Source organism: Muntiacus reevesi, chromosome 8 (assembly GCF_963930625.1).
Source record: "Muntiacus reevesi chromosome 8, mMunRee1.1, whole genome shotgun sequence".
NCBI classification, from domain to species: Eukaryota; Metazoa; Chordata; class Mammalia; order Artiodactyla; family Cervidae; genus Muntiacus; species Muntiacus reevesi.
In genome coordinates, this window is record NC_089256.1 from 92,193,623 (window position 1) to 92,220,272 (window position 26,650).

At 45.0% G+C, this 26,650-nt stretch overlaps 1 protein-coding gene across 1 annotated transcript in view; it reads left to right on the top strand.

Annotated features, from left to right (window-relative positions):
* Positions 1–653: 653 nt before the first annotated feature.
* MINDY4B (MINDY family member 4B) overlaps positions 654–26,650 on the top strand; it is a 42,876-nt gene continuing 16,879 nt past the window's right edge. The window contains exons 1-7 of the mRNA XM_065942130.1: positions 654–760; positions 1,285–1,312; positions 2,968–3,135; positions 15,046–15,165; positions 15,880–15,971; positions 18,449–18,614; positions 19,655–19,720. Coding sequence (XP_065798202.1) covers positions 654–760; positions 1,285–1,312; positions 2,968–3,135; positions 15,046–15,165; positions 15,880–15,971; positions 18,449–18,614; positions 19,655–19,720 — 747 coding nt within the window. The remainder of the gene's footprint in view (positions 761–1,284; positions 1,313–2,967; positions 3,136–15,045; positions 15,166–15,879; positions 15,972–18,448; positions 18,615–19,654; positions 19,721–26,650) is intronic.

The window sequence follows — 26,650 nt, forward strand, 5'->3', positions numbered from 1 at the left end:
CAACCATCAACATTCTTCATTACGCCAGTCATTAAAGCTACGATTCATTCAGCTAGTAGGAAGAGACGTACTTTTAAATATCTCCCAGAAAGAAACCAAACCAGTCCTTCTTCACATTGTATAAGACTTCTGTGTGCTAAAATCCATATCGAGTTGGCCTTGATGTGGCCAGTTTCTTCCTCGGCCTACACTACCCAATAGTACTTGATACGGTTTTTCAATATCATCATGATGGCTTTTAGTCTCTTTGACTACACATTTCCAAGGAGGCAACACAGCATAAGGTGCTATCACATTCCATGAACATGATATCTCTCATCAATTAAATTATCCCAGTTGCTTTGATACAGATAAGTAATTGCAGTTCTTTTGTTTATAAATCTGCGTCTTGGATTAAACATTCATGGTATCCATACAGTGAAGAAAAACAAAGTATTCCACCCCTAATGAAAGTTTAATCATGATCTGACAGCAAGGTGTTACAAAAAGCCCAGAGCTGCAACTGTGGGCGTGATCTCCTCATTGGTCAAAAGGTAAGGACTACACACACATCACCTGGGCATCTTTGCCAGCCGACTCATTTCACTGCCAGCCTGCTCTCTCTCCCATTTGAACAACTTCCTTCTTCCAATCCTCTACAGTATCTAACAGTTATGGAGCCCTCAGATGAGGCACAAAACTCCCAAGGGCTGGATTTAGAAGAGATAACCAGAAGGATTTTATTTCTTGACAAATGGAGGGAAATCTTTAGTTATCACCGGTAAGATGCTCTCATTTTCTCAACCCTCGAGAACCAAAGGGATTTCTTGTTTTAAATTCTGTATATTTATTTTTGGTCTTTTGGGGGGTCTTCCTTGTAGGCTGCTCTCCTATTGTGGTGCGCAGGCTTCTCATTGCAGTGACTTCACTCATTGCAGAGCAGGGGCTGTATGGCTCCTGGGCTTCAGAGCACAGGCTCAACAGTTCGGGCGCACGGCTCCAAGGCATGTGGGATCTTCCTGGAGGCAGGGATGGAACCCCTGCCTCCTGCATTGGCGGGCGGATTCTTTACCACTGAACCACCAGGGAAGCCCACCTGGAACCAGGGGGATTTTACGTGACTAAACAGCCAGCTTTTACGCTTGCTATGTGAGAAGTCTCCATTACAGATTTACATTTAAAATGCTTCAGGTATAACTGTTTGCAGAAAAAGCATCCCAAGCAAAGTGGAGGTTGAGGAGGTTTGAGGGAATAAGGGTCGAATAGAGTGAGTAATTTTCTTGATGTTTTCTCCTTCGTTTATAGGTTGGGAACCAATAATACAACTTCTCAGGTAATTACTTTTCTCAAAGCCAGAGTGTTTTCCTCTAGTTGCTTCTTCAAACAATCACATTAACAGCATAATCTGCATTTATTCTCTGCGTATAATGTCACTCGGGCACTCGACATTTAACGTGTGAAAACAAAAAACTGGAACCCCTGTTGGAGATCTTTTCCTGTGATTTCTTTTCTCATAAAAATCTCTTCTTACTTTTAAGAGCTACCTTGCATCATTAAAAGCACCATATGGTTATTATTTTCAAAAATAAAAATCACATGAAAATCTAGAGTTCCTACACTTGCGAAATAGCACTAGATTCTGACATCCAAAGTGCTTCAGTGATCCTGAAGAAAAGTAGCTCTGAAAATAGTTATCATATTGATTCAGCTCCTGAAAAACTGTTTTCCTTCACCATCTTCAAATAAGGAAAAGCTGACTGAATTCGGATGTTAAAAGGTATTTTAAAATCTGTTATACAGTATAAGATGAAAGATGTTTTCCTCTCCTGCCACCTGAAAAGGTTAGAAGGTAACGGGCTTTGTATTTCAGATATTAATTCAATCACTGAACAAACACTGCACAAAATATTAAGGTGATTTTCCTGGCACTAGTGTATAATACAATCAAACAATTGAATTATTAATATTTTAACTATAACACTAAAGCACCTCGCTCCAAGTAACATATGATCAAAAACCTTATTATTTCTGCTGAAACTCTCTTAGCCAGTCTACATTACAGTCAGAGAGAGAATACTTCTATTTCAGTCCTAGAAGTATTAAATGGAGCTAGCCATCATTTGGGGAAATAGAATAGTCAAAAGATAAAACAATCTTTGCAAGGAAAAAAATAAATAAATGTTGAGTTAAGCTTTCCACATGGTGGGGGAAACCCCCTGCTACAAATGTAAAGATTTTCCATGTGATTTTTACAAAATGCATCTTATCGCATTAGTAGTCTATGACTTGCATGCTATGTTTCTGAGATAAAGTATCTTAGCCTCTAGGAATTCGGAAAACAAGGAAGGCAGTTTCCTTCACGTTTCAGCTACCAACTGGTCAGACATGTTTCATGACATTAGGATAGAAGTTTAAACCAAGTGAAAGAAGAACTGATGCTATCTTATATTTAAATGCTGTAAGAATCAGTTAAGAAAAGTTTTTCTTAAAGATAGGGAGTAGTTTTTTTAAGGAAGAAAATCATTGCACTCACTTGCTAGGGATCAGGAATCTGAGAGAATTAAAAGAAGGTAACCTGACTTTGTTTATTGGCCAGTTAGCAATATAATGAGAAATACTTCGTATAGACTAGAAAGATTCACTCATTGTTTATAAAATGTTGTCTCCTCAAAACAAGAGACAGTAACATTTACAATCGTCTATAAACATAACTTCAAGTCAAGGTCTTGATAGCATTAATTATGTTTCCATAGTTACACTTAACCTCTTCGAGTCACATAAAACTTGGGAGAACCCCTTTGACACAGACACTGGGATTTTTCTGCCTCTTTTATATCTATTTATGACCATTTTGAGACATCTCTAAAAGGGAGACAACATTTTATGAACAGGGATATTTCAGAGAGAAAGAGAATAGAAGGAAAGCAAAGTAAAAGGTCAGCAGCAGCTGTTTGCTTTGTTTTTTGGTGGTGGCGGCGTTTCACACAGAATCATGAAGGTGACCACACATCTGCTGGTGAAACCGAAGATGGAACAGGAAGGCCTCAGCCAAAAGGACAAGGACATTTGCCATCAAGTAGCCTTTGTTCTGTTCCCAAACCCTCTATCATCTCTTCAAAATCGGGCGGTTTTCCTGTCTCCCTAGCAATGGCCACGGTAAGTATAGCTTGTCAATTAAACATGAAACGAAACGTAATCTTCCCCAAACAACAAGGCTGGGGGAATCTAATCGGCTGTCATGTGAGAGTATTATGGAAGATAAGACTACGGGCAGCTGTTATTGCTAAAGGAGAATATAATGAAACTGACTTATGCGTGGTGTTTTTCAAGGGCACTGGTGATGTTACAGGCTTTCCTTCCCAAACTCTGAGAGTCTCTCTTCATTGACTTCCTCAATTTGACAGCTAAATGTGAAGGCATAGGGTGTTAAATTCAAATAATTGACCATATAAGGTAGGATGGGGTAGATGATAAAGACGGCAAAGGTGGAAAAGCGGAGTAGATGTGGGAGACAGGACCCCTGCGCTGTGTAGACAGGAGGAAGATGGGGAACCTTCCCCAGCTCGGTCCTGCAGCAGAAACATGATCCCAAGGGGGAAACACTGTCTGGGGTGCCAACTAATAGTCAGATTTGAAGAGAACCTAAAAGTTTGAGAATCCAAGTGGATCTGGAAGCTGCTATTTCCAGGGACCACTTGCTCCACTCAAACCTTGACCAAGGTGGGGGCAAGGGGCTAAGGCAGAGACCCAGCCACATCTCCTTGTGTGGGCAGGGGGCAATGCCTTGGCAAGTGGCCAAAGGGCCAGCTGTCATGGTCAGTGAGGCATGGTTGGGACCTGGGGAAGCACAGCCAGGGATCGAGGAAAGGAAAAACAGCACCAGTGAGGCTGAGCGATCTTTCCGACAGGATGGCCCTCCAGTATCGCCCTTTCAATCACAGTGAACATCAGGGGTAATTTCTCCACATTCAGCCCATCCTCTCAGACTGTATTCTAGAGACAGGCAGAGACCTCTCCTTGGGGCCCTAAGAACAAAAGCAGGAAGAGGTACTTTCTTCCCGAGGACACGCTGCACCTGGGTATGCTCTGAGAACACACCCAGGACCAGCCTGACCATCCGGGCAAAGGCCAGCAAGGCTGCAGTCAGGCCACCGTGGACAGAAAGTTCCGCAGTCTGTGCCCTACGGGAAGGATCCCCGGTGGGAGGGAGGGGTGGGAGCCGGACCCCTTTCTGGGGGAACCTCACAGTCTCCCCCTGCTTTGCGAGCCCAGAGGCCAGGCTGGCCCTCACTGCAGTATCTCCAACCTCAACATAACCCATAACCATTCCTCAGGCTCCCAGATGGGACAACGTCACACACAGACTATAGCCCCCGTGTTCTTCATCTTCACGCACATCCTCATGGGCTTCACGGAGCAACTCTCTCCACTGCCGGAGTTGTCGTACAAACATGCTGGGAGGCACATGTGCTCTTTCTCATCATCACAGATCTTTCTGCCTCAACCCACCCTCCCCCTTGTGCTCAAATGCCAGATGTCCCAGGCAGACAGGCCGGCAGGGCCCTCAGAGATGCAGCACTTGGCTCCTTGGTGGCCCAGCCCCTGGATGGTGCTTTAACTTGTATCTCAGGCATCTAGTTTATCACTCTCCTTTTGAATAATTAAGACAAGTAAAGTGTCATCCTGTTACAGTCTCCAGCCTCCATGGTTATTCTGCCTACGATGTGCTATAGGAACAGTAGTTAGGGCAACTGAAGTCACACCTCAGTATCCTGGGGAATTGGTTTCAGGCGCCCCCAGAGGAAACCAACCCCCACCACACTCAAGTCCCTTATATAAAATTGCCTAGTATCATTGGTCCTCCAATATCCTCAGAGACAGAGGGCTGAGTGTATCTGTATTTTACTGTACAAGGTTTTTAATAAACAATCTTTGTTGTTGTTCAGTCGCTCAGTCGTGTCCGACTCTTTGTGACCCCATGAACTGCAGCACACCAGGCTTCCCTATCCTTCACCATCTCCCGGACCTTGCTCAAACTCATGTCCACTGAGTCAGTGATGCCATCCAACCATCTCATCCTCTGTCGTCCCCTTCTTCTCCTGCCTTCAATCTTTCCCAGCATCAGGGTCTTTTCCAGTGAGTCAATTCTTCGCACCAGGTGGTCAAAGTATTGGAGTTTCAGCTTCTGCATCAGTCCTTGCAATAAATATTCAGGGTTGATTTCCTTTAGGACTGACTGGCTTGATCTTGCAGTCCAAGGGACTCATAAGAGTCTTCTCCAATACCACAGTTCAAAAGCATCAATTCTTTGGCGCTCAGCCTTCTTCTGTATGGATGGTCCATCTCTCACAAGCATATATGGCTACTGGAAAAAACCACAGCTTTGACTATGTGGATCTTTGTTGGCAAAGTAACATCTCTGCTTTTTTTTTCTGTCTAGGTTTGTCATAGCTTTTCTTCCAAGGAGCAAGCGTCTTCTAATTTCAGTCTCTAATAAATAAGTATTACTGGGCACTAGTGAATTTCTATGAGAAGGTCGTTTAAAATTTACACATATCAGGAAGCAGGAAACACACTACCCTTTGTATGCAAAACAGAGAAAACTATGATTCTAAACTAGTACTGTATTTGCCTGCAAATGCGCACAGAATTTTCCAGAAGATTTCCTAAAATATGAAGGTAGTTGGGGGGTGGGAGAGAGAGGGATGAAAGGCTTAGGGCAGGGGGAAGTCTCAGCATCACTTTTTTTTTTTTTCAATTATTTTTATTAGTTGGAGGCTAATTACCTTACAATATTGTAGTGGCTTTTGTCATACATTGACATGAATCAGCCATAGAGTTACACGTATTCCCCATCCCGATCCCCCCCCCACCTCCCTCTCCACCCGACTCCTCTGGGTCTTCCCAGCCCAACAGGCCCGAGCACTTGTCTCATGCATCCCACCTGGGCCGGTGGTCTGTTTCACCACAGAAAATATACATGCTGTTCTCTTAAAACATCCCACCCTCACCTTCTCCCACAGAGTCCAAAAGTCTGTTCTGTATTTCTGTGTCTCTTTTTCTGTTTTGCATATAGGGTTATCATTACCATCTTTCTAAATTCCATATATATGTGTTAGTATGCTGTAATGTTCTTTATCTTTCTGGCTTACTTCACTCTGTATAATGGGCTCCAGTTTCATCCATCTCATTAGAACTGATTCAAATGAATTCTTTTTAACGGCTGAGTAATATTCCATGGTGTATATGTACCACAGCTTCCTTATCCATTCGTCTGCTGATGGGCATCTAGGTTGCTTCCATGTCCTGGCTATTATAAACAGTGCTGCGATGAACATTGGGGTGCACGTGTCTCTTTCAGATCTGGATTCCTCAGTGTGTATGCCCAGAAGTGGTATTGCTGGGTCATATGGCAGTTCTATTTCCAGTTTTTTAAGAAATCCCCACACTGTTTTCCATAGTGGCTGTACTAGTTTGCATTCCCACCAACAGTGTAAGAGGGTTCCCTTTTCTCCACACCCTCTCCAGCATTTATTGCTTGTAGACTTTTGGATAGCAGCCATCCTGACTGGCGTGTAATGGTACCTCAGTGTGGTTTTGATTTGTATTTCTCTGATAATGAGCGATGTTGAGCATCTTTTCATGTGTTTGTTAGCCATCTGTATGTCTTCTTTGGAGAAATGTCTGTTTAGTTCTTTGGCCCATTTTTTGATTGGCATTTATTTTTCTGGAATTGAGCTTCAGGAGTTGCTTGTATATTTTTGAGATTAATCCTTTGTCTGTTGCTTCATTTGCTATTATTTTCTCCCAATCTGAAGGCTGTCTTTTCACCTTTCTTATAGTTTCCTTTGTTGTGCAAAAGCTTTTAAGTTTCACTAGGTCCCATTTGTTTATTTTTGCTTTTATTTCCAATATTCTGGGGGATGGGTCATAGAGGATCCTGCTGAGATTTATGTCGGAGAGTGTTTTGCCTGTGTTCTCCTCTAGGAGTTTTATAGTTTCTGGTCTTACATTTAGATCTTTAATCCATTTTGAGTTTTGTGCTCTCTAGATTTCGAACCATGTGTATGGACAATCTATTTTTTAAAAAAACACCATTACAGGACTTCTCTGGCGGTCCAGTGGTTGGGACTCTACACTTCCAAGGTGGGGCATGTGTGTTTGATTCCTAGTCAGGGAACTGAGATCCCACATGCCATGTGGCACAGTGACCCACCCCCCCAAAAAACACAAAAACTACATTTTAAAATGCATTTATGCATTAAAAACGGGGGGAAAAAAAAAGAGGCAGTCACTGATGTTTCCAAAGTCTGCTAGTTTCTCTCTGTACTGTGGAGGCCAGTGAGTCCGGGTCTGAATTCTCCCACTTGTCTGCAAGCACAGACGTGATGCAACTGGAGACCTCCTCGGTGACTTTTCCAAGATAATTCTCTCCCTTTGGAAGAGGCTTGGAGACAAAAGAATCAGACTTGATGAAGTGTTAAGGAAGTCCCAGGAGAAGAGAGAATTGATTTTTCTTCAAAAAAGCTGAATTTGGACGAATTCCAATTATCAGGACCAGAAGATAGAGTGTCCTTTAAACAGCAGCAGCATTAATTAAACACACCCTGGGATTTCAAGATGATGAGCCTTGGGACTCTGAATATGCATGTCCAGGAGTCAATCTAGAAGCTTGACCAGACCAGTTCTAATGGAATATTTCGGCACTGTAGCTGCCTGGCAAATTTGCAGAGTGATTGGATCTTCATTCTCACATGAGAGCTCCGTTTGTCATCATCCTGCTACTCTCGCTGTCCCTGTCCATTTGGAATTGGGATGCATGGGACTTCCTGACATTTGCACACGCTTTTTGCTGGGAATCTGCTGAGAAAGTAGGGTGGGCAACGTACACAAGGCCCCTCCACTGTCTAACTCTCCTGTTTCTCGCTTTTTGCTGCCCTATTTCCAGTTCCACAGCCTTCTCCCTTCCCCAGCCTCACATCTCACAGTGTGTGTGGTGTAATGAATGGCCGGCCAGGCTGCTGACCCAGGCGAGGTCCTCGGAGAAGGTGAGAGTCCTCCTCAGGGCTCTTCCGCTCCCCCATCTTACCCCCTCTCTGCCCCTTCGCCCCCACAGCTGCTGATCTTCCCACCAGCAGCAGCTTCCATCCTCCTCCAGAGCCAGCCCTTCTGCAGACCCAGCCTGGAACACATTCCTGTTGCCTCTTTTATCAGCAGCCAATAAACAAACCCCTAGTTGCATTTGGGATGCCACCCAGCAGGATCATCTAAAAAATGTAATATGGGAGATCAAAATATTCTGGGGGAGACCCAGAAGAATGAAGCTCTAACAGAGGATAACAGGCAATGGGTGGGCCTTGAGTTACCAGAGCCTGGTAACTCCAGCATGCTGTTATTCTTCAGTTGCCCAGTCATGTCAGACTCTCTGCGAACCCATGGACAGCAGTACAGCAGGCCTCCCTGCTCCTCACCATCTCCCAAAGTTTGCCCAAGGTCCCGTATTGCATCGATGATGCCATCCAGCCATCTCATCCTCTGACGCCCTCTTCTTCTACCCTCAATCCTTTCCAGCATCAGGGACTTTCCCAAAGTGTCTGTTCACATCAGATGACCAAAATACTGGAGCTTCAGCCTCAGCATCAATCCTTCCAATGAGTATTCAGGGCTGATTTCCCTTAAGATTGACTGGTTTGATCTCCTTTCTGTCCAAGTGACTTTCAAGAGTCTTCTCCAGCACCATAGTTCGAGGACATCAATTCTTCATTGCTCTGCCTTCTTCATGGTCCAGCTCTCACAACTGTACGTGACCACTGGGAAGACCATAGCCTTGACTATACAGACCTTTATTGACAGGGGTCTGGCTGACCTTTGTCAGCACAGGTCTAAAAATGGTCTTGCTGCTGCTGCTAAGTCGTTTCAGTCGTGTCCGACTCTGTGCAACCCCATAGATGGCAGCCCACCAAGCTCCCCCATCCCTGGGATTCTCCAGGCAAGAACAATGGAGTGGGTTGCTATTTCCTTCTCCAATGCATGAAAGTGAAAAGTGACAGTGAAGTAGCTTAGTTATGTCCAGCTCTTAGCAATCCCATGGACTGTAGCCTACCAGGCTCCTCTGTCCATGGGATTTTCCAGGCAATAGGTGGTCTTGAGTAGGTGTTTATTTAATTAATTAATTCACTGCCTCTGCACAATCTCCAAGAGAAGCATCTCAGTACAAGAGAGTGGATATCATCCGTGTGCCCCTTCAGATGCCTGTTCTACCCCTCGCCACTCTGCTTGCTGCCCTGGAGACTGAGCTGTACTCACTTCATCAATAGGACTCCCTCCTCTGACTTCCTCTTGAGTTTGAACAAGGGGAGCCCTGGAGGGAGGGATGGGAATGAAGTCAGGTTGAGCAGGCTGGCAGAATCCCTTTCCTCTGAAGGCAGTGATCCCCCAGGCCTCTTTCCTGCCTTCCCCACCTCCAGGTCCAGGAGACATAACAACTTCTCATTCTTGGTAGCTCTGGCACTCTGCACTAGCCCTTGTGGTTTCCCCACATGCAGCCATCATCTTTATAAACAGTCCCTGAATCAAACTTTCCTCAAGTCAGTTATCCTCACTTGAGTGCCATCTGTTTCCTGCTGGGACCCACACCGGTGCCAGCTGAAAGGTTTGCATTTGAGTCCTGGCAGCACCATTTACCAGCTATGTGACCTTGGGCACACCACTTCACTGCTCTGGGCCCCACGTTCTTTAACCGTAAAATGAAAGGGCCAAATTAGACTTTATTCAACAAATACTTCTTATGAGCCTACTATGTACCAGGTACAGCACCAGATGATGAGAAACTGACCGGGAGCATGACCAGGTCTAGAGAGTACCGCTCTACTTGGCGGGCTGGTTTAGAAACGTCTTAGGACTCACTAGTTCTAAATTCTCTGATTCTACAATGGTCCAGCAATTTCTAAAGCAGGAAAGGATTCAGGGGAGGAGCTTCAAAGAGAATTATTCTACTTCAGGTTGTGAAGTACGGTGATGTGGCTGAGCGATGGAGGGAGACAGGCGGTCACAGGGAAACTGTAAGCCCAGGGACAAGGGACAAGGCAGTCAGGGTAAGGAAATGAATCTGTTGGGGAAGAATGATCTGTGGGTGTGTGCGTGTGTGTGTGTGTGAGAGAGAGAGAGAGAGAGAGAAATAATGATCATCATCCTTGGTATCATCACAGCCATCAGCAAAGAGAGGTAAGTATTCCTGGAAAACTAACAAAGTAAAGAGAAAAACTACAAACCCCGCTTGACTGTGTTAAATAATAACACTCATTACAGTCATTTATTAGGACCATTTACCATTTGTGTCTAGTTACCAGGCAGCACAAAATATATGTATCATTTACCGTGTGTCAGGTTAATCTTGTTATAAATTATATTGATATGAAAGTCAGTGTTGGGGGGGATAAACTGGGAAATTGACATATATACACTACTATATATAAAATATATATAATATAAAGATACTCTGGGTCAGGAAGATCTGGAGAACCTTCTCCAGTAATTTTTGGAAAAAAATCTCCAGTATTTTTGCCTGGAGAATTCTGCAGACAGAGGCGCCTGGCGGTGTCCAGTCCATGGGGCTGCAAAGAGTCGGACACAACGGAGCAACTATCACTCATATATAAAATTAATATCTGATAAGGGCCTATTGTGGGTTTCCCTGGTGGCTCAGATGGTAAAAGAATTTGTCTGCAATGCAAGAGGCCTGGGGTTCAATCCGGGTTGGGAGAATCCCCTGGAGAAGGGAATGGCAACCCCTTCCAGTATTCTTGCCTGGGAAATCCCAAGGACAGAGAAGCCTGGCGGGCTACAGTCCACAGTATCGCAGAGAGTCAGACATGACTGAATGACTAACACAAGTAGACACACACACAGGGACCTATTGTGTAGCACAGGGAACTCTGTAATGACTTACATGGGAAAAGAATCTAAAAAAGGAGTCGATATACGCATATGGATGACTGATTCACTTTCTTGTACACCCGAAGCTAACACAACATTGCAAATCAACTACACCCCAATAAACATTTTTTTAAAAGTCAGTGTTACGTAAGTAGGGTGGGTCATCTTCACTGCCATGCTGGCCAGTGGGGGCTACCCCGAGGGGCCTGCATCCCCTCTGCTTAGGCCTCCCCAAGATGCATCTGGATGGCAATGCTCCCTAAGTTGGAAGGGGCAGCTGGCAACATAAACAGGAGTCTGATTTGGCCCACTGAATTTTTCAATTGAATTTGAATTCTAAGCTTCCTTAGTTCTGACGGTCTCTGTCACATTATCCACGGCTTCTCCTCCCTTCCTCCTGCCTGTCTCTGGTCTTTTTCCATCTGGGCTGGAACTTTCTTCCACGCAGCATAAGACGTTCCAGCACAGACAGACTGTGTTTTCACAGAGGTAATAACAGCACTTATGGTTCCCAGAGTTCTTTCCATACATCTCCTCTTGCAGTGGGATGGCTTTCCATTTCAGGGATGGGGGCTGAGCCAGGGGTTATCCCCGTTTCAGAAGAAGCAAAGAAAGTCTTAGGTTTGGCAGTCGGTCAGCAAGGAGCAGAGCAGGGGCTTCTCAGGCCTGGAGTCAGGAGGGACTCCTGACGCCCTTTTCCTTCCGCACTGTGCAGTCTTGATGTCAGGGAAACACTTTCCATCCATGTCCAGTCCCCTGCCCAGGACCTGGTGACCCTTTTTGGCTAGAGTGCACACCGATTCTGTCTTCCAAGAGCAGCCTTTGTGTCTTCTGCTCCCTCCCCTTTACAGACACGGGACACATCATTTTCCCTCAAGTGCAGTTTCGGGTTCTTTCTCACTCTGAAACGTATCTGCCTCTTTTTCTCTGTTGCTGTTCAGTCGCTAAGTCATGTCTGACCCTTTGTGACACCATAGACTGCAGCACGCCAGGCTTCCTTATCCCTCACCATCTCCTGGAGTTTGCCCAAGTTCATGTCCACTGTACTGGTGATGCCATCCAACCATCTCATTCTCTGTGGTCCCCTTCTTCTCCTGTGTTCAATCCCTCCCAGCATCAGGGTCTTTTCCAATGAGTTAGCTCTTCACATCAGGTGGCCAAAGTACTGGAGCTTCAGCTTCAGCATCAGTCCTTCCAATGAATATTCAGGGTTGATTTCCTTTAGGATTGACTGGTTTGATCTCCTGTCTGTCCAAGGGACTCTCTTGATATACAGCCTTTGACAGCCTTGCTGTACTCCTTTTTTTTCTGTCGAGACAATCTTTTCCTTCAAAGGTAGGAGCGTGGTGGCCAGGAAATAAACTCCAGCCACAGGTGGCACGATGGTAAAGAATCCGCCTGCCAACGCAGGAGATGCAAGAGACATGGGTTCGATCCTTGCGTCTGGAAGATCCCCCGGAGAAGGAAATGGCAATCCACTCCAGTATTCTTGCTTGGAGAATCCCTTGGACAGAGGAACCTGGTGGGCTACAGTCCATGGGATCACAAGGAGTTGGACACAAATGAAGCGACTTAACATGCATGGACGCCTGGAAGCAGCCCCTGGTCAGACATTGAGAAAACTGTTCCAGACGCATGCTTCTCCTGCCTGTGTCCTTCCTGGAAACCAGCAGGGTCTGCTCAGTGCACTGCGGAGAAGAGGTGCTCTGGCTCTGGGTTAGCTGTGCTCCAGGTTCCATTCGCCCACACTCTTCAACTAGCTCCAAACGCCTGAGCGTGCTGTTCAAAACACTCCACAATTAGACTCAAGGTACTTTCCAGTCTGAGCTTCCGCTGACTTTCTGCCCCATGACCCTGGAACACACACACACACACACACACACACACACAATGTTCTAGCCTCACTGAACTGCTCACTGTCCCCAGATACCCTGGTACCAGGTGTGTGCACTTGTAGGTCTTCCTCTCTGCCCAGCCTCCCCTCCTTCACAAGTGACAGGCCACTGTGTGGCTGTTGCAGAGTGTGGGACGTGTCCCTGAGCTGGAGTATGGGGTGTCTGGGGCTGCGGCAGTAAGTGACGTGGACTAACATGGAGTTGTGTCATGGAAATTCAGTCCCCTCTCCACTCTGGCAGGCCAGAGAGAAGACCAGTTAAGGGGCGGGACATGTTCACATCTTCCTTTGTAGCTCAATTGGTAAAGAATCCACCTGCAATGGAGGAGACTGGGTTTGATTCCTGGATCAGGAAGGTCCCCTGGAGAAGAAAGTGGCAACACACCCCAGTACTCTTGCCTGGGAAATCCAATGGACAGAGGAGCCTGGTGGGCTACAGTCCACGGGGTCACAAGAGCCAGACATGACTTAGCTACTAAACCACCACCACCATCTCCCCTTTTAAATAAAAAGAGTGCAGGGTTCAGTCAGAGACGTCATAGAAAATGGTTTCTAGCATGATTCAATAAGATCATTTTATTCCTATTACATACGTATGCATTTACTTTTGGTCACTATTCTGTACAGTTTTTTATTTTTAACTGGATTATAATTGCTTTATACGGTTGTCTTGGTTTCTGCTGTACCACAACATGAATCAGCTATATGTATGTATATATATATCTGTCCCTCTTTCTTGAGCCTTCCTCCAAACCTCCCCCATCCCACTCCTCTAGGTCATCATAGAGCACGGGGCTGAGTGCCCGGTGCTATAGAGCGGCTTGCCATTAGCTATTTTACCCATGGTGTGTATATATCAATGCTACTCTGTCAGTTCATCCCTCCCTCTCCTTCCGCTACTGTGTCCACGGAGTCCATTCTCTATGTCTGCGCTTCTATTCCCGCCCTGCAGATAGGTTCGTCAGCACCATTTTTCTAGGTTTCATACATATATGCATTAACATATGGTGTTTGCTTTTCTCTATTTTTTATTATGGCAAGTGATTTTGATTCCCAATTAAGGACATGGTGTAAAGAGTCCTTTTAAATATTTAAATAAACACTTCAAATGTTTTCTAAATTATCAAAGAGTGGCCCAAGCTAATGAGCAATATTAAGTCAATAATGACCAGCACATAAAGATGACAACAGTCATAGGGATGGCGCATACAGGCGTTAAGCTGGGAGGTGGATCAGTGCTGCTAGGCTGGTGTGAATCCCAGCTCTGCTTCTTCTGGCTGGGTGATCTTATGCAAATACTTTCCCGTAAAAGGAGGATAATAATGGTACCTTTCTCAAAGAATTAAATTAACATAATGAACTCAAAGCACTTAGCCCAGTCCTGGTGCACAGAAAATGCTCAATAAGTACTAGATGCCATTTGCCAGCCTAGTTCAAACGCCACCTCTTCCACAAAGCTTCCACTGACTGCTTCAGTCAGAAGTTTTCTTCACTCCTGGCACTTTGCCTGATGGAATGTCACACACTCTTTATTGCACATGGTTGCAAGGTTAGACTCTTTACGTATCTATACCACACATAGGACCTAACACATACTAAAAGATTCTTGTGTCTCTGGTTATAAAGGTTTTCCCTTTTTGTTGTGTGTTTGGTTTACAAAGGCTTGTACCAAACTTTCTGGGATTTTCTAAAAGACCCTCTCTAATCTCAACATGTTGCTGAGTATCCAGAAAAAAAACAAAGATTCTAGGGCAAGAACAGAGGCTGCTTGTTGAATACCATTTACACCACTATCACACTCAGGTTACAATCATAGAGGCCTGCCCGTTCCCTTTTTCCGGAGCAAGAGAGAAAGACCCAAAGGCAGGAGAAGTAGAGGTTTCAGAGTCATGGATGGAGGGACAAGAGGCATGAGGACAGAGCAGCAGCCTTATCACGGATGGTAAGAGCGAACAGGGAAGATGTCGGCAATGGACACGGGGACAGAACTCAGATGGGGATGACAGGGGCAGAGGTGACCCTCTGGGCCTTCAGGATAAAGTGTCCTAAGTGAACCTGATGCAAACCTTTGGCGGAGGGCTGGACAATCACGCTCAGAGGAACAGAGCAATATGCTAACCTGACTCTAGGAAAGGGACAGGCCCACCTCCGTGATTTCACCGCCTGGCTTAGGGCTGTTTGCTAAGGGCTGTGTCCAGGAAGAATACCCTTTGAACCATTTGTTCCCCCTGTTTCAGAAACTGCGCCAGACCCTCTTTGGAAATACCACCCAGGTCTTCAGCTCTGACTGGACAAAGGCCTATTTCCAGTTTCATGAGCCTTTTTCTGACCTGGCTTTTGCGTTGCAAGTAGGAAAGGTAAGCACGGGTGATCTCTTTTTTAATCCTATGCTCCCGTGTTTCCTTCCAGCCTCCTCCATATGAATACATGTTTTCATTATAATCAAATGTAGACACATGTTTATAATTTAAAATGTAACCTTAAATGATAACAGACGGTGTGTTGAAAGTTCTAACACACTACCAAGGGTATAATAAAGTCTCAAACTCCTCCCTACATTTTTCCAAATTCTGGTTTTCCTAGCTCTTCTTTCAAAGTCCTAAGCATCACTAAGAATTTAGAGGTAGAGAGAGATCTAAGAATTTCTGACTTGTTTTAAAGCCTCAATAGTTCATATCATTGATCACTAGCCACGCAGAATTTCAAGAGCTAGCCGACTAGCTTCTTCCTGCAAATCTCAAAGTTGAATGTGAGACAGGAGCACAGTGAAGGTAGGACAGAGGAAGACAGACAGCCCGGGTGCTGGTCTGTAACGCTCCACAGAGAAGCAAGTCACTGCAGATTCTAGTCTGGCCATGGCATCCGGCCACAGTCCACGGAGAGGCGTGGCATTGTAGAATGCAGTGTCCATTTGCTAAGCCTAGGGATGCTGTGCGCCGGAGGGAAAAGGCTGCCAAGGAGAATAAATGATGACCTCCATTTCCAAGAGTTCATTTTTATAAAGTGGGCCCTGAGGGTTCCAGCACCATTGTAAGGCCCTGCTCCTCACTATGTATCCACTCCCATTTCAGGGAGGTGTCCGAAGCATTCAGATGGCTGTACAAGGATCCATCATTAAATACCTGCTGTTTACAAGGAAGGGAAAAGACTGTAACTTCTTCAGGTAAGAGGCCTACGAGAAGGACTCGAAAAGAATTAACCATCTTATGAAAAACTTTGTGGACTAAATAATCACCAGGGAAAATCCCCTGGGTTGCCTCAGGAAGGAGACTTGACTCAGAAGGCAAAACGTGGGGACTTGCCTGGCAGTGCAGTGGTTAAGACTTTGCCTTCCAATGCGGGGGATCCGGGTTTGATCCCTGGAGAGACATCCAAGATCCCACATGCCTCACAGTCAGAAAACCAGAACATAAAACAGAGGCAGTGTTGTAACAAATTCAATAAAGACTTTTTAAAAACAGTCCATATTAAAAAAAAAATCTTAAAAAGTAAAAAAAGGCAGAAATGGCCCTGGTTCTCCCAGAGGGGCTGAATTTCACAACTGGGGAGGGCTCTCCCAGAGTCCCCCTCAATGTTCAGCTGCAGGAATAATGCTGACAGCTTTTATGCTCCACTGCAGACCACCCTGACAGGTAAAATCAAGCGCCAGGTCTCCAGGTGGGCTCAACTGACAACACTTGATGGGAAGCCCCAACCTAACAATTCCAGAGAGAGGACCAAAGGGGCGATGAAAAGCCTCATAAATGGAGAATTCACCCTCCCACTTAATCAGGCTGACAATGCACAGTGTCTGGTGGTTGCCTATTTTTGTTAAAAATTCAGTTCAAATGATTTTGTTCTTAGACGTTATCATGCGCAAGGCTATACGACTGCTATTAGGAGAAAGGGAAATAATTAAAAGGCACCGACCCACCCTCGAGCAGGATAAGTCATCACCCAAGGCAGGAACTGAATATCTCATCTATCCTAAGAACATGAATCGCCAGGTTCCTCAGAAGCAGAGCCAAAGGTGGGAATTCTTTATGCAGGTGCTTTATTAAGGGAATGAATGTCCTCAGAAGAAACCAGTAAGAGAGCAGAGTAAAACCGGCTCAGGAAGGAAGTGGAGGAAGCAGGTGGTCCCCAGTGATGGCGAGGCTCCGCTCTTGGCAGTGGGGGGTGGCGGGGGGGGGGGGGCACTGCTCCATCTTCAGATAAGGGGGCGGGGCCTTTTCACCTCTCACCCCCGCTTGGGCATCTACTGCGTACCCTCCTAGGGGAAGGCGGCACAACTCCTAGCCGCTTCCAGAGAAGATGGCTCCAGGTCTTCAGAAAGTTTAGAACTACGAGCCACTAGCAGAGTACCCAAAGCACTGGCAGGATGTATCCACCAAGCAGTCTAGGTGAAACACATGCATTTGCTGCACAAATAGAGAGCACTCAGCACAGTACCTGGTATCAAGTCAATGGTAATGAATAACTGCTATTATCCACCATCCCCATGAAGCCTTCTGGTCCCAGGCACAAGTTCTCTCTCCGTCCTCTGCAGTTTCCCAGCACTTGTTTTATTCTCATTCTACCTTGCACTGGGGTTTTGGAGGATGAGGTTCTTGTTACTCATTTCTCTATCATCATAGAGCTAGGTGGGTTTTATAAATCATGGCTGAGTTCATTCACTAACCTCTAGCATGTGTTTCTTCACTAGGACCACAGCTGTCAATGTTAAATATTTAGAAAATGAGCATAGCACAGGCCTCTGATGTAAAGCGTGACTCTCATTTCCAGGGAGGTCGGATCCACTGGGATTACTTGATGGGGCTCAAGGTTAAGGATAATCTGATGGTTAAGTCAGGAGCACACCGCCTGCATTCAAGTCGCTGCTCTGCGGCTGTGAAGGCAGAAGACGAGGGGCAGACTGCTCAAGCTCCCCGTCTTCCTTTCCTCACCTCTAAAACAGGAGAAATAATAGTGCCCACCTCACAGCTCATTGAAAGGATTAAATGAGGTGATATGAGTTAGGTGCTTAGGACAATGCTGGACCCAGTGAGTGCCAGACGAGAGTAAATTACGAGTCACTAAGGGCAACCTGCTGCTGCTGCTAAGTTGCTTCAGTTGTGTCCGACTCTGTGTGACCCTATAGAGGCGGCCTCAAGTGACACGTAGGATGTGATCAGGCAGGAAGCACAGACAGGGCATGCATATGAAAAGCAGACAAGTGCATGAGAAAAAGCACAGAGGTGGAATGTGGAAACAACATCCAGGGGACCGGTCCATCTGGGGCAGAGTGTTTGCAAAGTGGAAGTCTGGGAGATAAACCTGGGAGGACTGTTCGGGGTTGCGCTCGGGAAGGGCCTGTGTCACAGGGTTAGAGAGTTTGGATGGAGCCTGACTTGAGTTCAGGAGAGAGGACAGTGTCGGGGTTCAGTGGGGACCGTGATGCACAGGGTGGAGAACCAAAAGGAAGAGTGTGCTGGGATGAGGATGCCCGTTCCATGGGGCAGAGAGAACGAGATTCCCCCACCCCATGACATTCTCAGAGTGCAGGCTGACGAGGAACCAAACACCGTCCTCTACTCAGAAGGGCTCCTGAAAGCGGAGGCCCGGGCCCTCAGCTAGCTGATGCTCTTTGCCGTGTGTTCCTCCCCTCCTTCTGCGCTGAAGCTTGTGCAGGATGAGCAAGCACGATCAGGACCGCACGCTGGCGGCGGCGCTCGCGGGCATCCTGTGGGCCGCAGGGGCAGCTCAGAAGGCCACCCTCTGCCTCATTACCGAGGACACTTACGTCGTCCCGACGCCTGGCTACTCTGGGGACGGTTTCTCTGAACGGGTGAGTGCCCTCCTGCCCATCCTGCCAGATTAGGGTGAAAGAGCCTGGGTGAGGACCAGACTCCCCATAGCAATGGAGTTGGAAGCCCGCGGCTGCTCTGGGGCAGACCTCTACAATGTAAGCATCTGATGTGGCCAAAGAGGCAAGGATCAAGGCCATGCAGAGCCCAAGCAGCCAAGACAGAGATGCCTGCTGTGAGTTTCTCCTTCCAAAATTTACCATGATCAAGAATATTCCAGGGCCTTCCCGGGTGGTCCAGTGGTTAAGACTTCCCCTTCCAATGCAGGAGGTGTAGGAGCTAAGATTCCCACATGCCTCATGGCCAAAGAACCAAAACATAAACAGTATTACAACAAATTCAATAAAGACTTTAAAACAGTCCACATCAAAAAAAAAAAAAGTATATTCCATACCTAACAGAAGAGAAGCAGATTCACAGAACACAGAGAGCAAAGCAGTGGTTTTCAGTGGAAAGGGAAGGATGGAGGGGCAACATAGGGTTTGGGAGTTAAGAGGTGAAGACTATTATGTATAAAATAAGCTATGTTGTATTCCCCATACAACATGGGGAATATAGTCAATATTTTATAATAACTATAAATGAAATATTGCCATTAAAAATTGTGAATCACTAGATAGTATACTTGTAATTTATATAATACCATATATTAACTACAACAAAAACATTTTTAAAAAGAAAATCTCATGCCTGAAATGATCATAAACTACACTTTTCATAACTAATCTTTTAAACTTGGCTAAATTCTACCTATTAGGGAAAAAAAAAGATGTGCTTATGGTTTTCCAGCTCAAGATACCATATTAGTTTAAAACAGAGGAATGCAAACATGCGGCCGGTGGCCACCCAATTTTACCATGTATGCTTTACATGACCTTGGGTGAGATAACACGTCAGTTCTTAGAACTGTGATTTTGCAATGAAACAAAGAACTCCCTTGAGGTAATAACAGTGCGTTGACATCTTCTAGATGTGACTTTCATCTTCCTTTTCATTTTTATCTTCTATTTCTGACTTATAGCTCCAGCTGTTTGAACTTTCAGACAAAGAAACCACTGAGAAATTCATCTATGATCATTTACAATGTGTAAGTGTTTAAGCATCGAGGTAATTCCTTTATGTTGAACTGATCTTACAGGAATTTTCTTCCTTTTATAAAGTATATTTCTAATGATGCTTGTTAAGAAAACCAGGTCATTTTGAGGACTAAGAGAGGGCGGAATGAGAGAAAGAGAAGCCCGTCTCTCCCTCCCCACAATCTAGAGAGAGGCCAGATCACACACAGGCCTGCTCACAAATGCCTCTTTCTCCTTGACTAATCAAACCCAGAGAATAATACTGTAGAGGGCATATACAGCAAGATGGCTTTTATGGGAAGAGAAAATTTTACAGCAGTCTTGCCTCCTCTGAGGGATAAAACGTAAAAATGGTAGTCTAAATTGCCAAAATGACCATTCACATAGGCTCAAAAAAATGACTTTCTGTCTGAAAAAGGTGCCCCCCCCCCCACCTCTTCCAACAGCCCCTTCTACAAAGTGTCGTCCCCTGCAATGAATCTTCCCCACCCCCTGGGTAGGCAGGTCACAAAGCAGGAGACAGTGATGGGTGAAAATGGAAGGTGCTTTTGTAAGATTCCTCTGCAGAGAAAGAAAGGAAGGTTGGTTTTCCAAAGAATCAGAACCTTACAATGTAGCAGGGAAACTACAAATCCATGTGTATGTGGCTTGTATGGAACGGGGAAATGTGATTCATGAAGCTCAGAGCTCCATGCCTTTCAAAGGTCACAGGGATGGAAAACATGAGCATGAGTTCTCAAACACATACTAGCAATAAATAAACTAGTTTATTTAGCTTAATAAACTAGTTTAGGATAAACTAGTTACCCCAGACCTACCTCCTCCATCAGCTCTAGGGGCTATGTGGTAGGCAGAAGAATCATCTCCTGAAAGATGTCTATACTCTACCACCTGGAACCCATGACTGCTTCATTACATGGTAAAGGGGAGTTAAGGTTGCTAATCAGCTAACTTTAAAATAGGGAGATTATCCTGGATTACATGGGTGGGCCCAGCGTAATTACAAGGGCCCTTATATGTGGATGAGGAAGGCAGAAGAGAGGGGAAGCGTGGTGTGATACGAAGAGTACCACCCCTGTTGTGGCTTTGAAACTGGAGGCCATGAACTAAGGAATGTGGACAGGCTGATGCAAGATGGAAAAGGCAAGGAAACAGATTCTCCTCTAGAGGCTCCAGAAGGAATACAAGGCTGATGACAATTTTTTTTTTTCTTCACTTGGGTATAGTTGTTTTGGGCTTCCCAGGTGGTGCAGTAGTAAACAACCTTCCTGCCAATGCAGGAGATGTGGGTGCTATCCTTGGGTCAGAAGACTCACTGGAGGAGGAAAGGGCAACCCACTCCAGTATTCTTCCCTGGGAAATCCCATGGACATGTAGCCTGGAGGGGTCGCAAAGAGTCAGACATGACTGAGTACACACACGCACACACACAGTTTCTTTACAATGTCGTGTTAGTTTCTACTAGAGCTGCTGCTATCTCAATTTTAGACCAGTAAGTCCCATTTCAGACTTCTGACCTCCAGAACTATAAGATAATAAAATAAATCTGTATTATTGAAGCTACAAATTTATGGTACTTTGTTCCAACAGCAATATGAAAGCCATCAAAGCTGTGCGATAGATTTTAAATTATCTGACATGAAATGTTAGGCTAGAAGCCTGCTTAGGGACTCTCTGTTGCAGAGGGAGATGTTTAAGGGGGCTACACAGAGAGGAACCATGTAAGAAATTACTCTCCTGGCCAACAGAGGCAAACCCTTCCCTGTCTACCTTCCATCTCCTCAGCTCAGCCCTGAAAGAGTCTGATTCAATAAGAAGGTCTTTCACATCTGCAAGGGTTTCTTAAGTGTGGCCAGAGCTGACAATTGGAAAATCAGAGCTAGAGCTATATAGAGGCTTTCCCCTCAAAGGCTAAGGGTTGAGCTGGAATAAGTAATAAACAGAAGTGGAATCAGACCGCACGGCGCAGGCGGGTTCAGCACAAGAGCTACCTGTGCCAATCAGACTCAAGCTGACCATGACCGTAGCCACGTTGGGGAAGGGCCAGCACCATTTCCTGGATGAGGGGGGATCTTGCTGCATAGACACCCCGCTCTCAAGGGCACTCCCAGACCAGGGGCTGCCTGTGTGATCAGCCTCCATCCAGACCTCCACCAATGTCATTACTACCAAAGAACAACAGCTCTGGAGGGGGGCGAGGAGTGGGAGATTGGGAGGACACATAAACACACTGCTACGATGCACAGAATAGACGACCAATGAGGACACGCTGTGGGGCCCAGGGAACTCTGCTCAGCGCTCTTTGGTGAGCTGAACGGGGAGGAAACCCAAAAGGGAGGGCATATACGTGTATGTACGGCCGATTCCTCTTGCTACACGCTAGAAACTCAGTGCAACCTTGTAAGGCAACCACACACCAATAAAAATTAACTTTGAAGTGAAGTGAAGTGAAGTCGCTCAGTCGTGTCCGACTCTTTGCGACCCCATGGACTATAGCCTACCAGGATCCTCAGTCCATGGGATTTTCCAGGCAAGAATACTGGAGTGGGTTGCCATTTCCTTCTCCAAATTAACTTTATTTTTTACTTATTTATTTATTTTTTTTATTAGTTGGAGGCTAATTACTTACACAATGTTTCAGTGGGCTTTGTCATACATTGATATGAATCAGCCATAGAGTTACACGTATTCCCCATCCCGATTCCAAATATTTTTTTTCCAAATTAACTTTAAAACACATTAAAAAAAAAAAAAAAAACTCATCTCTGTGCCTATCTTGAGGCAGGGATGACAAGCTGGAGAATTAAGGGCTACATGTAGGAGCAGGCCTACTGTTGTTATGGGTTGCATCACCTCCCCCCCGCCCCTCCCACCGCCAAAAAGTGTGTGTGCCCCAGCAGCTGCGAATGTGTTCTTACTTGGATAGAGGGTCTTTGCAGATGTCACCAAGTTAACATCAGGTCATGCTGGATGAGGATGGGCCTCAATCCAATGACTTCTATCTTTATAAGAAAAGAGAAATTTGGTCATAAAACCCTGATACATGCAGAGAAAACACCATGCAATAATGGAGACTGGAGTGATATATCTCCCAAACCAAGGATGCCAAGGACTGCCAGCAGTCACAAGAAGCTAGGAAGATACCAGGAAGGTTCCTTCTCCAGGGCCTTCAAGAGAGAGCATGGCCCTCCTCTGACACCTTGATTTCAGACTTCTAGCTTCCGGAACTGTGAAAGAATAAACTTCTGCTGTTTCAAGCCTTTCGAATTTCTGGCCACTTGTAGGGTAGTTCTAGGAAACTCATACATCTATCACATAAGATGGGCAGTGTCAGTTCACCTGATGTTGTATTTTTAAAAATTTGAGTCAGTGAACTTCAAAAAGAATTAGAAAATTCCATTTCAAAACCTAAAGGTTTAGATCCTTCTGGCCAAATCAGAAAATCTGGCTGCACTAGACCTATATTCTATCTAGCATGCCCTCCATTAGCTGATATAGGGAGCAATGACTCCCATTAAACAAGTTGTGATAGACTGAATGATGCTACCTAACTGGTCAAAAGGAACTGCAAATGAGATTAAGTTTAAGTTTCTCAGATGGGAAGATTGTTCTGAATTTCTCTGGTGGGTCTGATTAATCATAATGGTTTTAAAACAGAAAGAGGATGGCAGGAGAGTCAGAAAAAAAGGATGTAATGAGAGAAGCAGATGAGAAGAAGCTATGCAATGTGGGGTCACAAGCCAAGGGATTAAGGCTGCTACTAGAAGCTGGAAAACGCTAGGAGACACCATTTCCCATAAAGACTCCAGAAGGAACGTGGGCTGACCAGCAGTTAGGGTCGAGTCCGGAGATACCAGGGCTGGACAGCTAGCCTCCAGAACCCCGAGATGATGGATGCCCATTATTTTAAGCCGGTCATCTGTTAAGACAGCAGCAGGAAACTGACCCAAGCATGCTTTCCTGTGCCTCAGGCTCCACCTCTCCCGTTTTCTCCCATGCCCTGCAGCACAGCCACTGAAATTTGTCCTCCTGCATGAGATTCCAGCCCTTGTTAGCACACAGAGAGTGAAACACAGATTAACTCACAAAAGGGGAAGCATATGCACTTTCGCAGACACCTTCCCGACACTATGCCTTTAAAGAAAAGCCTTTAACTCTGGGCACTTTGAAAGCCAGCCAAGGAGCTTCTTCTCCTCAGCAGGTAGAGTACTGACACATAGCCAAGAGCAGGCCAGCCAGCGGGAGGCCCTGGATGTGGCTGGATTGTATCCTGGAGCCACATTGTATCCTGCCCCTGTATCCTGGAGCCACATTGTATCCTGCCCCTGTATCACGGGGCACCTTCGAAAAGTTCTGAGCAGAAAAGTACCCTGGCCAAGAAGAGAGACAGGGAGGAGTCCCCTAGAGAGGGGCAGATAGTAATTTTTCTGTGGTCCTGTTAATAGCATGTTCTAAGAACCAAGGCGAGCAATGCAAAAAAATAGAGGGAAACAACAGAATGGGAAAGACTAGAGATCTCTTCAAGAGAATTAGAGATACCAAGGGAATATTTCATGCAAGGATGGGCTCAATAAAGGACAGAAATGGTATGGACCTAACAGAAGCAGAAGATATTAAGAAGAGGTGGCAAGAATACACAGAAGAACTATACAAAATGTGTAACTCTATGGCTGATTCATATCAATGTATGACAAAACCCACTGAAATGTTGTGATGTAATTAGCCTCCAACTAATAAAAAAAAAAAAAAAGATCTTAATGACACAGATAATCACAATGGTGTAATCACTCACCTAGAGTCAGATATCTTAAAAAAAAAAAAAAGATCTTAATGACACAGATAATCACAATGGTGTGATCACTCACCTAGAGTCAGATATCCTAGAGTGCAAAGTCAACTGGGCCTTAGGAAGCATCACTACAAACAAAGCTAGTGGAGGTGATTGAATTCCAGCTGGGCTATTTCAAATCCTAAAAGAAGATGCTGTTAAAGTGCTACACTCAATATGCCAGCAAATTTGGAAAACTCGGCAGTGACCAAAGGGCTGGGAAAGGTCAGTTTTCATTCCAATCCCAAAGAAGGCAATGCCAAAGAATGCTCAAACTGCTGCACAGTTGCACTCATCTCACACGCTAGCAAGGTAATGCTCAACATCCTCCAAGCTAGCCTTCAACCATACATGAACTGAGAACTTCCAGATGTTCAAGCTGGATTTAGAAAAGGCAGAGGAACCACAGATCAAATTGTCAACATCTGTTGGATGATAGAAAAACCATGAGAACTGTAGAAAAACATCTACTTCTGCTTCACTGGCTATGCTAAAGCCTTTGACTATGTGGATTGCCACAAGCTGTGGAAAATTCTTAGGGAGATAGGAATACCAGACCACCTTACCTGCCTCCTGAGAAATCTGTATGCAGGTCAAGAAGCTACAGTTAGAACTGGACATGGAACAGTGGACTAGTTCAAAATTGAGAAAGGAGTACGTCAGGGCTGTATATTGTCACCCTGCTAATTTAACTTATATACAGAGTATATCATAGGAAATGCCAGGCTGGATGAAGCAAAAGCTGGAATCAGGATTATCAGGAGAAATATCAATAACCTCAGATATGCAGGTGACACTACCCTTATGGCAGAAAGCAATGAAGAACTAAAGAGACTCTTGATGAAGGTGAAAGAGGACAGTGAAAAAACTGGCTTTAAACTCAACATTCAAAAAACAAATATCATGGCATCCAGTCTTATCATTTCATGGCAAATAGATGGGGAAACAATGGAAACAGGGAGAGACTTTATTTTCTTGGTCTCCAAAATCACTGCAGATGGTGACTGCAGCCATGAAATCAAAAGATACTTGCTCCTTGGAAGAAAAGCTATAATCAACCTAGACAGCATATTACAAAGCAGAGACATTCCGTCTCTGCTTTTAAAAAGCAGAAACAGTCCATCTAGTCCAAGCTACAGTTATTTCAGTAGTCATGTATGGATGGGACAGTTGGGACTATAAAAAAGCTGAGCACCAAAGAATCAATACTTTTGAACTGTGGTGTTGGAGAAGACTCTTGAGAGTCCCTTGGACTACAAGGAGACCCAACCAGTCAATCCTAAAGGAAATCAGTCCTGAATATTCATTGGAAGGACTGATGCTGAAGTTGAACCACCTGATGTTTGGTCACCTGATGCAAAGAGCTGATTTATCGGAAAAGACACTAATGCTGGGCAAGATTGAAGACAGGAGAAGGGGATGACAGAGGATGAGATGGTTGGATGGCATTATTAACTCATTGGACATGAGTTTGAGCAAACTCTGGGAGATAGTGAAGGATAGGGAATCCTGGCATGCCACAGTCCATGGGGTCACAAAGAGTAGGATGTGACTGAGTGACTAAACAATGACAAAAAAAAAAAAAAACCAACAACAAACCAAAACCAAGGTAGGCACTGTACATTATTTCCTTCAACTTTTGCAACAATCCTAGAGAAAAGGTATTTATATCTGCAATTACAGATGAAATTGTAATTTCATGAACTGGACATGGAACAGTGGACTAGTTCAAAATTGAGAAAGGAGTACGTCAGGGCTGTATATTGTCACCCTGCTAATTTAACTTATATACAGAGTATATCATAGGAAATGCCAGGCTGGATGAAGCAAAAGCTGGAATCAGGATTATCAGGAGAAATATCAATAACCTCAGATATGCAGGTGACACTACCCTTATGGCAGAAAGCAATGAAGAACTAAAGAGACTCTTGATGAAGGTGAAAGAAGACAGTGAAAAAACTGGCATTAAACTCAACATTCAAAAAACAAATATCATGGCATTCAGTCTTATCATTTCATGGCAAATAGATGGGGAAATAGAGACTGAAATGCAAAGAAATGAGCTGGAGTTAGTATAATAGAACTGGTTTTGAACTCGGGTTTCTGTAACTCC